At 38.7% G+C, this 17,756-nt stretch overlaps 1 protein-coding gene across 1 annotated transcript; it reads right to left on the bottom strand.

The window, feature by feature from the left end:
* Positions 1–4,311: 4,311 nt before the first annotated feature.
* Positions 4,312–17,623, bottom strand: LOC127071460 (GS homeobox 1-like). Its single transcript, XM_051010760.1, has 4 exons — positions 17,210–17,623; positions 16,026–17,112; positions 5,459–14,661; positions 4,312–5,345 (listed from the first exon to the last, which is right to left on the bottom strand). Exons 3-4 carry the CDS (start codon positions 5,721–5,723, stop codon positions 4,540–4,542), a joined length of 1,071 nt encoding a protein of 356 aa, XP_050866717.1. The 5' UTR covers positions 5,724–14,661; positions 16,026–17,112; positions 17,210–17,623; the 3' UTR covers positions 4,312–4,539.
* Between the last annotated feature and the right edge of the window lie 133 nt (positions 17,624–17,756).

The following is a 17,756-nucleotide window of genomic DNA, read 5'->3' as shown; positions in this document are numbered from 1 at the left end:
AATTTTTTTTTCATTCATTTTCTCATTTTATTTTTAACAAAACGATTCTAAATAATGTTTACATAACCTTTTCTCTTTACACGCCTCATGAATATATTTTAATGCATTTACGAATTGTTAAGATCGAGTTTCAATGGCAGATGGGAATTCGGGGAAACTCAATCGACGTTGATCATCACACGCTCGGTTAACTTCTACCGTTGGATCTAATTCGTCCTATAGGTAATTTCCTGAAAGGCTTCTGCTAGAATCGGCTGGACACGCTTGAGACACAGGTGCATTTAACGTGTGTATTTTACGGTTTAATGCTAAGGTCAAACACCGTACACGCGCGTAGGAGAGCTCTCACCTGCTGCGCGTAATGATCGAGTAATGACTAGGTGAAACCCTACCTTTATTGCTTTTCTGTAAAATAGAGAAAGGTTCGACGTTTCTCTATACAACCAGCGACTTTAATTTCTACCGTAATCTTGTTGTTTTTTCACAGTTTAATGTTTTAATACGATCCTCTTAATACGTTTCTCACGAACTCATAAAATATACTTACACCGATACGAATAGATAAAGAAGACTGGGTACGGACGCGTTTCTCGTTTATCTTTTGTCGGCAGTTTTGAATTAATTTTCTTCGACTAATATATTAGTAGCATATTACAACGAGATACGAAAAGGTACGACGTTCTTAGAATTTCGAGATCGATCGATTCTATTTGCACCCTTTCCGATAAAAATTTCCGATAATTAAAGAAACGAAGATATTACGTTCAAAGAAAAATTTCCATTAGGAAAGAATCGTTTTTTATTCGCTTTAAAAAAAAATGCATTCCCTAATTAGCGTTTTCGAAGACTCTCCTTCATTAGCAACTATATCATTTAATTAGGACGTTTTTCCCAAAGGAAGGACGCGCAAACGTATCGACCATTACCTTCCGCTTTCTCTCGCACGTGTTCACTACTGAGAAACGATATTCAGAAGCCTAATACGATCTATTACGTCGCTTTGAAATACCTTGAAATTTGCTATGAGGTGAGAATTTTCGATAATTCTTTTGAAGTCAAAAGGACCTTTCCATTCGGCTTTTTTGTGGGCGGTACATCGATATTACCTACGCGTCATCGAGCAGGGAATTCGACCGTCGAACTCATGACAGTGTCAGAACTCGCCAAGAATGTACATTTGACGTTCGAAAGGAGAGAGAGAAAGAAAAAGAGAGAGGGGGAGAGAGAGAAAGAGAGAGAGAGAGAGAGAGAGAGAGATGACCGGCATCTTCAAAACTAGCGATTTTTCTGAACGACGACTTTAGGAGAATGTTCACAATGGACGACGAGTGAACGACGACAGTTTGCCACCATTGCTTCAAAATGAGTGCAAGCGAGAAAAAGAGAGAGAGACGAAGACAGACAGACAGACAGACAGAGAGAGAGAGAGAGAGAGAGAAAGGAGAAAACGGTTTAGAGCTCGTCGAGTGGCCGCGTTACCGCAAGGTCCTTCTATCCTGTCCGTCCTTTCCTCCCGAGTATTCCCTTCAGTCTTCCCTTTCCCTTTCGCCTGCCAATAGCACTCTCTCGAGTGCCGCTGTCGCGGTAGCTTTTTTCAGTTGTGATCGAGCGCCTCTTCAGTGTGCATAAAATGAAATGAATTAGCGATCCGGAACTCTGGATGCTCGATCGGCATCTTTCTATGGTTTTTGACAGCTCGTTCCACACTCTCCCTCTTTCCCTCTCATTTTATCCATCCTCCAGTCTTACAACTAACTTTCTCTCTCTCTCGCTCTCTCTCGCTCTCTCTTTCTATCGCTCTTTCTCTTTCTTTTGTTAATTCAATTTGGTGGCTAGGCAACCGTTGCTACGCTTCACAATACGAGTTTCCTCGAGCATCGCGCGAGTGGTTCAATCTCATTAAAGCCACTCCAGAAGAGCAACAACAACAAAACGGTGGCAGCCCTGTAAACCACGATCGTTTCTTTTGTCGGACCTAGTGTTTCCGTCTCAACATTTAGTCGAGTGGAAACCGTTTCAGCTTCTTTCTCCGAATAGTGTTGTCGAAAGTATTGTCGAAGAGCAAAGTTTTTTTTTTAGTTTCAATCGTGACGTTTACAATACGCGAAAGGTAAAAACACATGAGACGAATGGGTTATCTCCTTGAAGGACTTAATGGATGTAAATCTTAATGAACTCGAATCGACTTTAATTATCTCCTCTTTATTCATCGAAATTCTTTCTGATATTTTTTTTCTCTTGAGATTGCATAAAAAGAGCGCGAGCGAAAGAGAAAATGGAAACAGGTAATCTTTGTAAGTGAATGAAAATAATGGCGTACAAGGGTATGATAAAAACTAAAACTAAAAGAAAAAAGAAATGAACAATGAAGTAGAGCTTATAAATTATCCGTTCGTAGTAGAAACACGATGAATTTTCGTTTAAAACAGTAGAGCGAAGACGATAGCTCTTTGACGTCACTAGAAGGATTATTCTAAAGGCGGATGCCTGAAATTAGTACCGAATTCTAAAAGGTTGATGTACGGCAGAGAAAGAGAGAAAGAGAGATAGATAGATAGAGAGAAGAGTAAGAAGATAACGGTCTTAGGCGAAAGTAATTTTTCTCGCACGATATCCATGTATCTCTAACGTATCTTGAACGAGACGAAAGACGACACGAGAAGATTTCGATCCCAAACGCGACAGGCACGCAAAGTGGCGGAAAATTGAATTGCACACGATTCATGACAAAAAAAAAGGGAGTGAACAAAAAATAGGCAGGATAAAAACTCGTGAGCGAGTATTATTTAATTACGATTTATGACCGCAATTCTATAATAAAACATAGAAAGCATTAATTCGAGATCCAGTAAAAAGAAGAAAAAAAACTGATGACCACGAACAAAATTAGCGCGATCGTTTTTGAAGTCGATCGCTAATCGACTCATGAAAAAAGCAAGGTTGATTTCCAACGTCACTTTAGAATATCCCATTGAATTTGTTTGCCAAGTATTATATAAAGCTTCCCGAGGAAAAAGCTTATCGACCGAGCAAGCGTTCAATGAAATCCTCTATTGTTCTTTGCTCAACGAACCGTAACATAATTGGCATCGATAATTTGGCGTCAAGCGCATTACGCGTATATGATTACGGTTCGAATAGTAAATCGAGATACGATTCCGCGTGAACGTTAAACAAAGCGATACGCTTCGTTAGCAAACCATAAAACGCTGAATACGTTTCCTCCGGAATCGTATGAAAATGATATTGAACGCGTCAATGAATATCGATAGGAAGAGAGGTTGTTTCTCGATAAGGTTTATACGATTTATCAATGATATTAATACATAGTTTGACGATATTCATGATAATGACAATTTCGAAAGATTAAACATTTTTTTTTAGACTGCTCTATCTCCCTTGAAAGATAGAGTGGGTAAAACGACAGATTTTCTTTTATCGGAACTTCCCGACAAGTTGACACAATCGAATAGATCCCCTCTCGAAGGAACGAACGAACCGAGAAAAGAAGACTGCGACGATCTCGAAGAGATTTTGAGAATAGGCCTCGCCACGTCCGGGTGGCACGCAAGAAAAAAGGTAGCTGCTTTTGAAACGCTGATCTCCCGCTGAGCCCACGAAGGCGACGCAAGTGTTCTATTGTCAAAAGGCGCGAATACCAGAAGTAGTCGCTTCTCGCATTGTCGCTTTGGCTCTTTAACACCATTAACTACGTTTTACCTTAAATTCAAGCCAAAGTGGAAGGCCTCTTGACAAATTTTTTTAGATTTACGGCAACATCATGCCAACAATAAGTTCGAGGACCGCGACGAAAACGTACCACAAGATGCGTTATATTTTATTTCTTTGCGACCCTCCTACTTATAGAATTCATTTTGCCTTTTTCGTCAGACGTCTCCTCGTAATACCTCGTATATTCATATTCCATCAAAAGGATATATTTTAAATGCTCGTACAAAAAGAACCGGACAACCTTCGATGTTACTTCACTCTTTAATTTCATAGCTCTGTTTTCGTTTCATTTCCATTAGTAGGAAGCTTATTGCACCCTGATCGTTTTATCCGCTATAATCCGTCTTCCTCGTCGGATAGAAGCTTTTATAAATCTTCTTAACAAATTCTCGACCTCTCGACATTATTTTGCAAAGAGCGATCACTTTTTGAAATTTTTAGATCGCAATGACAAAGAACCTCTACTAATGTAACTTGGATTAATTAGCATGTTGATAATAACTCATGAGATTAAAAAAAAAGGAATTCACAAGAGAAGCATGTAAAATAGATGGTTTTTCTTTTTTATTTCGTTTATATTCGTATGAAAAATATGCGATCTCTTATTTCTCGCGTAAAACGTACAAAAATATATCTACAATATTTACAAATCGCGACTATATAAATATTTATACATATATATATGTACATAATGTGGCGTACAAAATTTGTCGTTCCACCAGTTTCGATCGTTCGTTCGTCGATATTTTAGTTTATCGATTCTTTGGAAACATTTTCGAAAGCTTTCCGAAACGTTATTCCGCTTTTTTAAGAATTAACGATTCTGTCCACGGTATGTTTGGTGCGAGACAAGCTGTCAAACACCGGTCTAGAGATTGAGTCTCTATGCTCCGTACTCTGATGCATGGTCGGTGGTAGGTCCATTTTTCTCCTCTTATCCGTCCTGTCATATTCATCCTCGGTATTTCTTTTGCAGCCAACGGCCGAATGCTGTTCGTTCGTCTCCTCTTTCGTTCGCTCGTGAAACGGCTCGATCCTTCGAAAATTCAATTTTTCATCGGGTTCGCCAGGAAATGGCGAGTCTTCCGTTTGTCTCGAAAGCGAAGATATTTCGAAGCGTTCGGTCTTTCGAATCGGTGATTCATACTCACGACGAACCATGAGTTCGATCGAACCGCTCGATTCTTCTCGCGTTTGTGAGGTCGACGTTGTAGTCGTGGTATCAAAGGACCTTCCATCCTGTTCTTCCTCCTGATCGCACCGTCGACTCTGCAAACCGCCTGTACAGCCTTCTTTCTTTCTACCGCATGTACGTAAACAACAACACTTTTGATTCTGTCCCGACGGTAGATCCTCTTTCTTGTACTTAACTCTTCGATTTTGGAACCAGATCTTTACTTGCTTTTCGGAAAGCCTTAGGTTCGTCGCAATCTCGATACGACGCAAACGGGAGAGATACATATTCGAAGCAAATTCTCGTTCGAGTTCTAGCAATTGTGTGCTCGTAAATGCCGTTCTGATACGCTTCGAGCTATTCGAAACGGAGTTTGGTGATTTCGGTGGTGGCGTTGGAGTGCTATTGCGCGACGGTGACTCGTTAGACGCCGAGACATCTGTAAAGGAGCAACACAAGCGAGTTAGCTAGCGATAGACTTTGATCTTTGATCGGTCAGACTACGTTTGTAAACGTGGTCCTATTTAATCTAAGAGAGGTTTAGAAACGTACCTGAGAGTCTGCTGGTCGAGACGTTTAGAGGAGAAGGTGGACTTTGTCCAGGTATAGGTAAAGACACGCTTGCCGACGGACTGATAGGAACTGGTGCCACAGGCATCACCGGTGTTCTAGGAACGGGTCTAATTGGTTGATAACCTAATCCCAGATTGAAGAAGTTGAACATGTAATTTGGCAATTGATTCCCGTAATAAGGCAACGGATAGGACGGCGGTGAGTTGTTGCCGATGAGAGAATCCACGAGGAAACTTCGAGACATCTCGTTGAAAAAAGAAAATCCTGGAGAAGTTCACTAAAGAATCTTGCGACGCGACGATCTAATTCACGAGATTTGCTTGTTCATTGATTCTGCTGCACTGTTTTTTTTTTTCTTTTTTTTCGATATCGTTAACTTTTCTCGACAATACGATATATCCCGATAAGTTCGTAACACTTAGCATGAAAAGTTCGTCTGGCTGGTCGACGGTACGACGATGCATTGAGTTCTGCATCTCGGACACCCCTGTCAGAGCATATATACCGATTGCTAACTCCACCCAGGGGTTGGTTCTCTCGAGGGGCCCTCTTTCTATCGGGCCCCGCCCTTTTCACGAGGGTGCCCCCTTTTAACTTCACCCTAACGAAGTACGCCCGAACTATCATCCCGAACATCGTCCCCCAGGGACGACAATGAGTAGGGTATTTTCTTGTTCTCTCTCTCTTTCTCTCTTCCTCTCTCTCTCCCTTCCTTCCTCCCTTTCTCCCTTACTCTTCTTTTTTCGGCAGCACCAATTTGACGGGTGGTAGCTAATATTACTCGAAACTTTATACGGCATCGGAGTGCATCGTTCTATTATTGTTAACCTCTGCCCGTACAACGGATTATTACTTTAGTATATCTTGGTACGGATTCAAATTATGAGAAGGATACAGGAAAACCTTCGATAATCCTTTCGAAGGAAGCCTCATCTCCGGTTAATGTCGCTCCATTTATGCGTTCCGTCGGTACTCTCCGTTCTCTGTTATTACTGTCAATTTCACAGTTAAATTATTCTATTCTATTAGAGAACTCTTTCATCGCTGCATTTCATAAGGAGAACGAGAGAAAGAAGCTTTCGTCCCTTCTCTGACTTTTCATCTTTTCTCAACGGAAGAGTAAAAAGACCAACGAGTTCTTTCCTTCTTTTCAGCTTTATCAACACGCGAACGCATTAAGTATCGGCACGAAGTAATCTTAGGCCAGATGATCGAGATAAACTAATGCAAGGAGTCCTCAAACATTCTGAATACTATAGTACTTGGTCCGTTTAAAGAGTTGGTTAGTTTAAAGAGAGAGAGAGTCATTAGTGTACGACTACGATCTGATTTCAAAGCAGATAGGGAATTAGTAAGAGAGGATTAATTAGGAAGTTTTGCCTTTTTTGAATAAGAAGAGACGACAGGGTGGATTTATATGATAATTATCCTTATCCTTTGCTTGTATTCGTATATACACGCATACGCGTAATCGCGATAAACGATAGTCATACGCGAGATGTCAATCAATATATATTTATATATATACACATGCTCACACATACACACACATGTACGTACGTTTCTCAAAAGAGATTCAATCACGCGAGAAATCTAACGTCGCTGCTCCACGAAGAGAATCGATATTCACGAGAGATCCAAATCAACTCTCTGGAATCTTCAAGGAACTTCCGTACTCCTTTCAAAGATTTCCATCTACGAGGAGTATATATGTAGGTATGTAAGATAAGGTAAGGTAAAATAAGGTAAGGTAAGGTAAGGTAAAGTAAGGTCATGAGCATGTACGTCGTTTATGAGATTTCGTAGCTTGATTTAACCGCACCGGCAACGGAAGGACCCGGGTTCGGCGAGTCAATTTAACGTATACGAGATCGGTATTTTTTTTTTCTTTTCGAGATTAATCTGGATTTTCCTAATATGCTTTTAAACTAATTTAATTCCGATAAATTCTTGCAAAAAAAGAAACGAACAGAATAAAAAACTTTTGAGATATGGTTCGATCGTCAGTCTCCTTTTTATTTTTATTTTTTTCTTTTAGTCAATATGTATTTTCAACAAAACATGGTTTTAATCCTAGTTAAACGAAACATTTTCTCGTTGCAATTTTCATGAGTTGAAATCAGCGATGGTCTGCATGGCATGGACCACAAATACGTATATGTATATATGTGTGTGTATAGGTATTCGGTCGCGTTTTCGACCGAATGTAATTTTCATTTGCGCTAAAAGCAACTCGATATACTTGACAGCTAGCCAATTTAAGCGAGCAGTGCGAGGTATAACGAAGTATATGGAGGAGCGAAAATGAAGTTATGGATATCTTATAGGTACGTACGTGCGAGTACGGAGAATGTCTTTGACAATTTGCACGGTAATTAACGTGTCACGAATAGTTTCTAATAGCTTTGCGTGAAGTATCATAGAATACGTGAGTTCGGTACTAATTGTAAGTGTAGCCGATTGTTTGCTTGCTTGCTAGCATGTTAATTAAGTAATTGTTACCATTTAGTTTACCTACAATTGTACTCTGTTAATAAATCGGACAATGCCCTTTTGATATTTAGGTCCGTTTCGTAGTAGCAATTAATTTTCTAGATATTTTTATGGTAATATTACATCGACCTTCAGAAACATCGTGTTTCTTTAGAAAGAAAAATCAACTCTTGCAATCTCTTCGTTTACGCTTATGAATTTATGCGATGCATAAAAGGAGCGATGGAAAAGGAACAGAGAAAACACAGCCGTGATTCGAAACCCCTAATAACACGACTAATCCCATTACAATGTTACCAAAGCATACGGAAGGGCCGTACTAGGAGGAGGACCCTTCTTCCTTCGGCTCGTATTAAAAATCACGCTTGTGTTATCTTACCAGCGACTCGTGAATAATACAATCTTTCTCTTTTTCTCCTTCCGTGCATATGTCCGGCATACTCACGAAAAAGAGGGTTCATGATAGAGAACCCTTTGTTGAGAGAAAAAAGAGAGGGGATTCGTGGCGATATAGGACCACCCTGCTTTCCGACAAACACAAGCTCACCATAGGGTATCGTACTTGCTTACTCGTATCTCACGTCATTACTAGCGAAGGATATTTTAATTTCGATCGGTACCCTCGGTCGAGTATTCTCCTATTGGTCGGTTCTCTCCTTCGAGGCGTGGCTATTCGATGAAGGGACAAACAGAACTCTACGATTTCCATTTTCTTATACCATTATATTTCTGTGTTATTACGTCATCGAGTATTTCAATATTATATTTTCATTTTATTAAGGACACTTGGTTCGTTTACGTTTCACGATTTATTATATTAATATCATATATAATATTGCACGAATGTCGGACGAAATTGTTTTTCTTTCTTAATTTTTTCTTTCTCGGAAAGTCAGACTTCTTCTTTGTCGAAATAAATAACGCGTCGAATCGTAGTAAAATCGATGTTATTGTGCGTAATATACGTTCCTCCAATGTGTTTCAACAACAAATATATAATGTTTTTGTTTGCTCGCAAGTTTTCCGTTTGTAAACGAAAAAGAGACAATAAAGAAACAAGCTGTTTACATATTCTACGGCGTTTACACATAATTTTTTACGTGTATGTGCATGAAAGAGAGAGAAAGAAAAAGAGAGAGAAAGAGAGAGAGAGAGAGAGAGAGAGAGAGAGAGAGAGAGAGAGAGAGTGAAAGCTTAAAACACATATTGCACAAGACGATTACATTGACGTGGCGTATCAATGACACGAAGAACGGAGATGGAAAAAGAAAAGTTCACGACGCATAAACAAAAACAGCCACGAGCTTCAAGACTGGTTAAATATTTGTCAATACATAGAAGCTTCGCTGCGAAGTTTAAACAAACTTATACAAAGATATGAAGCAAAGAAGAAGAAAAAGAAAGAAGGTCCTTGGAGAGTTCGAAAGGTACATATGTATGTAAGTTTAATATTTCGCTTTTATTATTTATTCAAGAGTAATACGAAAAATTGAAAGACTCTATTGAAAGTTTTATGAAATTTTTAATCTTGCCGTATCATTTATCAAGGAGAGAGAAAATTTCACTTCAATGTATAAAATAAAATATGAGTTATTTCCAAGTGATTTAAATATTTAACGAGACATTTTTAAGAGATTTCAGATTGATATTAAAAGGATCGAGGATTAATGATAAAACAAATCTAATTTTTTTTCGTAAGATATGCGAAAGGGTTCGTATTTCGAGTCTAGTGCCACTGTCTTAACGGATAAATCAATTTTATTTCTTAGAAGCATTTGAAGAAGGAAATGGAAAGAAGAGAGGAAGGAAGGAAGGAAGAAAGAAAGGAAAGTATGTATCGAGGAAAGAATAAGAGAACGATCGAATTCGATACAATAGACATCTTTCTCCGTGTTTCTTTGAGTAACTATCGAAGGGTTCTATCGAGCATCTCGTCGAAGCCACTTTCAATACTTTTGGCTCGAGTAGCCCGTGGTAATACCGAGTATATCGGGTAGTATATCCACGCCTAGGTAAAAGAAGACGCATCGTCCTGAGAACGATCCTTCGACGGAATCGAATAAGATATCGAAGAAAATTCCTCAGGGGCTCTCGTAAAAAGGATTCGTGTGTACACACCGTGATCGACGTCTTACGACAAACTTTTCTTATTCTTTTTTCTCTTTCTCTCGAATCCACCCTCGAATGTTTTTCATATTCTTCAAGTCTATCCCTTTCTCTCTTCCGTTGCAGTAGTCCCCGCGCGCGATTCCGCTCCGTTCGTCGAAAGGACGCATCTCAGACAAGTAGTACCAAAAAATCGGTACGGCTCATTTCACCCGGCGAAGAAGTACATTCATCGAAAAGAATGCACTGACACAAAGGAATATCCCGTTCGAGACTCGCGACCCACGCCAATCGGTCATTCATAAAAGGGAAACTTTGTCGAAAAAAAAGAAAAGAACGGCGGTGGTTGGCTGCGACAGTGGCTAAAGAAATAGCAATCATGGGAATAGCAAATACGATTTCAAATCGATCCTTTTCGTATCACTTCGAGCGGATAATTTGAACGGCAACGTCTGGAGAACAGAGATTATCGCGAAAATCCTTTATCCTTTACCTCCTATAGATAGGTGTATACATATGTATATTACCGATCGTCCATACGGGTACACGTTCATTTTCTTATACCTAGACTCTCTCTCTCTCTATATATATATATATATATATATATCCGGATGAATATCTTGCACAACGATCGATCACAACTCTGTATTTCCTCACTCAGCATCCTTTGCCATACATATGGTTCAATCCTTTCAATTCGAACGACGAACGTATCTTCGATTTTTTTCTTTTCCTTTCTTTTTTCCTACATCCAACATCTATCTTTCTATAAGCTTCTTCGTCGTCCCTTGATACTTATTTCTTTTTGTTGTAAAAAATGTTACGTTTAATATTATTTATAAAGACTTGCAATTACGTATGAATTTCTCGTTACGTAGAATCATAAGCGAAAGGACCTGGCGAATTAATCAAAATAAAGATAACGAAAAAAGAAATAAATAAAAAAGAAAGAACATGGAAACAACTCGTCCTCGTAAAATGAATCGGCTCGCTCGAACAGCACGAAATTCATGGATTAGTTAGGTTCGAATCTGGCTCGCATCGATGGCCCTTTGTTGTCGAAGTATTGTTTCGTACGGTATTGTCAGGATCAACTTAGCGTGTATCATTCGATAATTTCAGTGAGTTACGCACACGTTGGCCCGTGCGCTAAAGCATACCATTCGCTTTTAGCTCCCTGGCCAATCTTTCTCTCTTATTTGACCGACCTTCATCATTCACTTTCCTTTCGCGGTTCGTTTCTCTATTCCTCCTTTCATACTTCACTCGTTACTTTCATTCATACTTTCCTTGATTCTCGGCCTTAGTATTTCTGTTTTGACACGCGCTATGGATACCTCTCTTGGTAATGGTTGCAGTCATGGAGAGGAAAAGACGGATACAGCACGGTTTGTTGGCTACGATGAATTGAAAACGATCTCTTCTCCCTCTCTCTTTCTGTCCCTCCCTTCCTCTCACTCTCTCTCTCACTCTCTCTCTCTTTCTTTTTCCCTTTCGCCCTTTCCAGCTTCTGCTCCTCCTCCTTCTTCTCCTCCCCGTACACTTTACTACGCGAGCTTTGAACACTCGTGAGAGTATCGTGAAAGGCGCAACTACCGGCAGACGAACGCTCGAGGAGTCGGCCGATCGTGAATGAAAGATCGGTATAAGCGCATTTACCTTTACACAAGAATAATGCCGCGGACGTGGATTACGCCCAGCCGAAAATTTCGAACTTTAAAATTCCGCGTGGGAGTTCTACGAGCAGCAACATCGGCCCATAACCATCTATGGATCATTAATCGCTTTTATTACCAGTTACCTTTCTTACCTTTTCTCATTTTTATTCTTTTTCTTATTCTCTTTCCCCAGATTAGTTTCCAACGTATAATTCCGACAAAATGCGAAATAGATACTTGATGCTTTCTTTTTTTTTCAAACGATAAATGTCAAGAAATGGAAACAGAAGCGGCAAGAGAAGCGGAAGAAAGATATAAGAAAACGAAAATACGAAAAGCAGACTCGCGTTTTCTTGAATCGCTGAAAGCGGATTATACCGTAAAGTTTGCAATTTTTGTAATATTTTATTCGGCTGTCAGAGGAAAGTGAATTATGATCATCAAAAGGATTTAAGCGGAAATAGAAAGAATATAATTTATCATGCTAAAACTCCGAGAGAAAATTGTTCTGAAACAATAAGGATCGTAGATATTTATCATTTCGTTGCAATTTTAAAGTTGGAACCATATATTAGTTTTGTCACGGCTCTATAAAAAATGAATTACTCGATTCAGCATTTATATACGTATATATAGGTATACACAAGTAAAACGTTTCGTCATCAAAGAAGTTATCAATTAAATCCTTAATCACCTAATTTAACTGTCGAGCGATGTATTTAATCACGCGCTGCAGTAAACTAGCTTGAACTTTGTCTCGTTCGTTCATACATACGCGCGAAGAAAAAATGAATGCGGAATGACGAAGCATTGGCTTGGATCTATTCTATTCGTTCGAAATTTCAGCGGGTCCCCGGTCGGTACGCGTTAGAAATTCATCACGGACCATGGGAAAGGGGTGCCAAAGACTACCTCTATTACCTTCGTTATCCTTCGTTATTTTTCGTTTTATATCGACTAAGCATCGTCAATATGACATCGAATAACTATTTCACAAAGTCATCTAACCCTTGCAAAATCTCTGTCGATCCTATTAAAAAGAAAAAAAGAAAATAAAGCAAAGATCGTGAATCGGTCTTCTGAAAGAAGCTTTATCGAACTTTGCGAACTTCGTGAACTTCATTCTAGTTAGGGTTGCGTTCGAAGCGAGGTAATGACGACACAGCGATGTTTCCTCGCTAATACCGTTATAAAGCTATTGTAGAAAGGTTTTTACCGTCGGACGCAATACGGAGTGAACCTCTCCGACGGACAATGAACGAAAATTATAAGGCAACTTGGTTCATCCAGACTTCCCTTCGACTTCCGAAGACCACGTGCCAACGAACAATTCCATACGCGTGCCACGATAATAACCAACGAAAGACGCGTCTCTCGATTAAGAATACGTCGTCTAGTTTGTATTGTGCTATGTGAAAATTGCATTATCGCGACGTGGACGAAGCCTCGAGTTAATTTTCTTTTCATCCGTCCTAACTTTCTGTATGGAGGAGGAAACGAGTAAACTCGATTTGTTCATTGGGAGACGTTAGAAAAAATATTTAAATGAGTTTTTCAATTTCGAACGTACGTAAAAGAAAAAAAAAGAAGAAGGAGCACATATTTTGAAAACGATCGAGAACGATCGTAGATTCTTCGACCAGGTGTGACTTAGCGTTGTCATCGAAAGACATGAGTCTATAAAAGCTCGTAAACAGGACCGAAAATGTAGCCGCGTGCAACCGAAAGGAATAAAATATCGCTTTTTGTGGCAATTTTCCGGCAATTTTCCAAGTGACTGAAATCCAGGTGTCGTTTTGTGACAGCAAGAAAGAAGAAGAAGAGAGAGAGAGAGAGAGAGAGAAAGAGAGAAGGAGGGAGAGAAAGAGAGAGATAGATACACGTATATTTTCTCTCTGTCTTTTTCACGTTCTCCCCGTCGGCGAAACGTTCCGTGTTAGTTAGGTAATAGCCCGACACCGCCCAAAACTCGACAAGAGGCTCTCGTGGTTCCTAACAAAAACAGGTACTGCTAATGCGATGGCGACGAACGTACGACGCGTTCCCTTTGAATAGTCAATAGTTTGTAATCGCATTGATCGAATAATAGACGGGAACCTTTTCTCGGCGATCGATCGATCGCCGTTTATTCGAATCCAGTCATTTTCTACGTGAGATTTTCGGTATAACCACGAGTGATTTATCGATGGTTCGAAACGATTTCCAACGTCATACGATCGTCCCACGCAACAAATCGTTTCGCTCGTTAAATGCACAGTGAGTATCTAATCTACTTACTTACTTACTATCACTCTTGATATCGTATCTCTTCGAAGTATTATTAAAATTGACTCGTCGGAAAACGATTGAAAGAACGGAAATTTTCATCAAAAAATTATTTGATAATAGCAAGGATAGGTATATAGAATAAGTAATAGAAAGCGAAAATAAAGTGGATAAGGACGGCAAGTTAAGTCGCTTGGTCGATTTATACGATTCGTGGAACGAAAATAGAAATTTCATTTCGTCCCGATTGTTTCGTGATAAGGAAATCACGACAGAATTTGCTCGGTAAAACTTTCAAATGAATACAACGTAAAGCGTTCTACCTATCATTATCTATCTTTCATTATCGATTCGAGTAGCAGTTTTCTACTTAAGTTATTTGTTAGAGCCGGAGTTTATTATTAAGTTACGTAGGAACGTAAGGTGCTTGTGTATGACGTAATATGGTCAATTAACGCATACTCCGATCGTCGATATATCTCTTTTGCGTGAAAAGGTTACCTTATAAAAGGTCCGTCGATCCGTTTTTATTTATGGCACAATGTTAAAACGTACGCTTCTTTCTCAGATCCAAGGAAGAATGTGACGTCTGAGATAAACTTTGAAGATCGTGAACTTGTTAAGTTGATTTATGAGCACAAGTATCCGCCTATAGATTATCTAAAAAAAGAGAGAAAAAAGAAATATAAGAAAAAAAAAAGAAGAATGTCCTTGCATCCGTTGTAGAAAAGAAATATCGCGAAGTATGCATATCGCAACGAGGAAAATTATCTTCTCGTTGTCGTGTAATTTATCCGAATTGAAACGCGAATTACGATGAGTAGATTTAAAAGCAATTGTAAAAGTTCGAGATGTAATCGAATAGAAACGGTGAAAAAAGTAAAGATATTTTTTTCCATGTCTCTTCTTCGATTCCATTCGATCGACTTTTCTTCTCGTTCCGAGTTTCATTGTTATATACACTAAGTAAAAACAGAGAAACCTCATTTTCGTCGAGAAATAAGTTCGTTAGCTCGGCGACGGTAGATTCTCGGAAAGTTTCACCTTTTTCTATCGATCTCGAAGAAGCCGCTCCTTTTCGGCATTATCATCGATACCAGTGAAAACCAGTGAAAGAAAGTTCTATTTGGTTTTGGCAAAGAGGTCTCGGAACTAGCTAAACTCTAAAGGCTACTTAACTTTTCTCCCTTTCAACTAGCGGATACCTTTAACGCGTCTCGAATCGTTCTCAACGTTGACAATATTCGAGCCCCCTTTATTAACGCAGACTCGAATGACAGTGGAACACCATTCCTGTGAAGCATCTCGATATTGTGTTCGAGTGGAGTCGAGTATCGCGCAAAACTCATCTTTAGTCACGGTGCGTTAGTTACGCGATGCTTACTTCGCGATAAATTGTCCTGGCTGAAAGCCCGTACGACATGCTCTTTCGTCTCCCATGCTCCCCATCATCGTTCGCTCTATCCATGGGGATAAAATTTCCGTTATTTGTTTGTTGTTTGTCGTTTGTCTCATTTCTTTACGAGCCCTCCTCTTATTTCTTCGATCTACTTTAACTCGTTTCTTCTTTCTTTACTCGTTCATTTGTTTGCGCATTATGGGCGAAGATAATGCAGTTATTCGATCTAAGAGAATATATTATATACACCGCAGTATATAGCTTAGGGATACAGCTTAGGGATGCTGTGCTTCTCCAATAATTAATTTTCCATCGATCACATTTCCGCTCTTACAATTAGTAGGATAATGGAAGTACGACGATCGATAGTAAACAAGGAAACTAAATTTATTATTAGAAATTCTATCTAAAGTTTAATTCTAATCGTTTTAGGCGTAGATCGCTAATCTAGAAATTTGAGTAACGTGGTCCGCTAATCATTCGTCTTACAAATCTTATACAAAATTTTATACGAATTTCTAATGAAAACATTATTATCTGTAAAATCCTTATACGATGCGCGTGTCTTTTTGATGAGAAACTTTTATATTATCAAATTAAACTCAGATATTACATTCAGACTTACCATTACGACGTACTCGCCCAACGTGTCGATGTAGGTTTAATCGTGTTCTAACAGAGATTAACGATAAACAAAACATACGAGAAAACGAGGAAGAAAGGATATTTCAATAACAAATAATAATAATATAAGATGAGACGACCTCCAGCTGACACATTTTTGTCCATATGTACATACGGATAGGCGAATGTGTTGTTATTACGATTAGTCTTACCAAACGTTCTTCCCAACGGACGATCATCGTCATAAGGTATACCTTGTTTACTCAGGTCCCGTAGTTTTCTTTCGATTGTACATGAAGCGGGCTATAATCCGTCGATATATGAGACTCATTTGTAAACCACTAGTAATCTCTCGTAAAATATGCACCATAATTCAGAATTATAACGTTTGCGTACATACGCCGCAGCCTTTTCGTTCGTTTATTCCACGACTCGTTTCGAACTCGCATCGTAAAGAAACTACGAGTTATATTTCTACACTTCGAAATTAAGTTAGTTTAGATTATTCGTATACATGGAATACTCGATCGGAATATGGAATATCCTATATCTATCGCAAAGTAAACGAAACCTACGTCTATCGCGTTTCACATTTTCTCGTTCTCTTTTACTCGTACGTAAAAATTCTACCATGGAATTTATTTTCTAATAGTCCTTTTTTTTCATCAAAGATTAAGTAAGAAACAACTTGGCGTTAATTTTAACGTAAATTGATTTTCGATGAAATTCCGATGATAAGAGGAAAAAAAAAATAATCGGTTTTGCGTTCGATGTTCTTTTAGCATGTCGCAAAGGATTGCGTTGTAGCTTCGAAATATAAAAGGAAGTTGATGGCATCCATATTTTTTAAATCAATTATCGCCTTATTCCTGCGAAATTATTAGCAATTTCTGTGCCTGTCGGATTAGACGGACGAGAGGATTTTCCAAAAAAGCGCAAAAATCTGTGTCCGTCGGAGGTATCGGTATAAGCGGCTTAGAAGCGCGTGCCCATGTCAGCTGCCGTATCGATCTATCGAAAACCCATCTCACTGCATCGTATAGAGATTAATCCCATAAGTAGGAAAATTATCGAGAGGGGTTGGTTTCCTGAAAAGCGACATGGAAGACGTAATGCGGTAAGAGGGTAAGATATAACGAGCCAGCCTCTCCCTTTTCTATTTTTCGCAAAATAAACGAAACTTACGTGTATATTCCTATCGCGTTCTATGCATTCCCATCTTTTTTTACGTATATAAAAATCCGTACTTTCAAAGTTCTTTCAATTATTATCTTTTTATCAACGGAGATCAACGAAAAACCAACATTTCTATGTGAGATAAAAAATATACACGACCGATATAGCACGCGTTAATTTTAATTAATATTTATAATAATGATTATTTTAATGATAATTTTTATTTATTTTAATTAAATTCCGTTATATATTTTTTTATCGAAATTACTCCAACACGGATCCTGGTTGGAATTAATTTCATTTACGGTCTCGAGTTAATTCATCTGGCGGATATGTATATATATATATATATTTATTATATGTACATTGTTTTAGATATAGGTATACGTATATAAAAGTAAGACTTTTGCTAGGACTATTGTAATTTTGAAATAGATTAAAATAATTTTGGATCAAGATTTAAAAGTCGCTCGGTATTCAGGGTATCCAACTTCTGAAATTCCGCGCGCATGCTTTCTCGATAACTCTTTATAGAATCTTGTAATTTTGAAATAGT

Source organism: Vespula vulgaris, chromosome 21, assembly GCF_905475345.1.
Source record: "Vespula vulgaris chromosome 21, iyVesVulg1.1, whole genome shotgun sequence".
NCBI classification, from domain to species: domain Eukaryota; kingdom Metazoa; phylum Arthropoda; class Insecta; order Hymenoptera; family Vespidae; genus Vespula; species Vespula vulgaris.
This window is presented reverse-complemented; position numbering and strand designations above follow the sequence as displayed.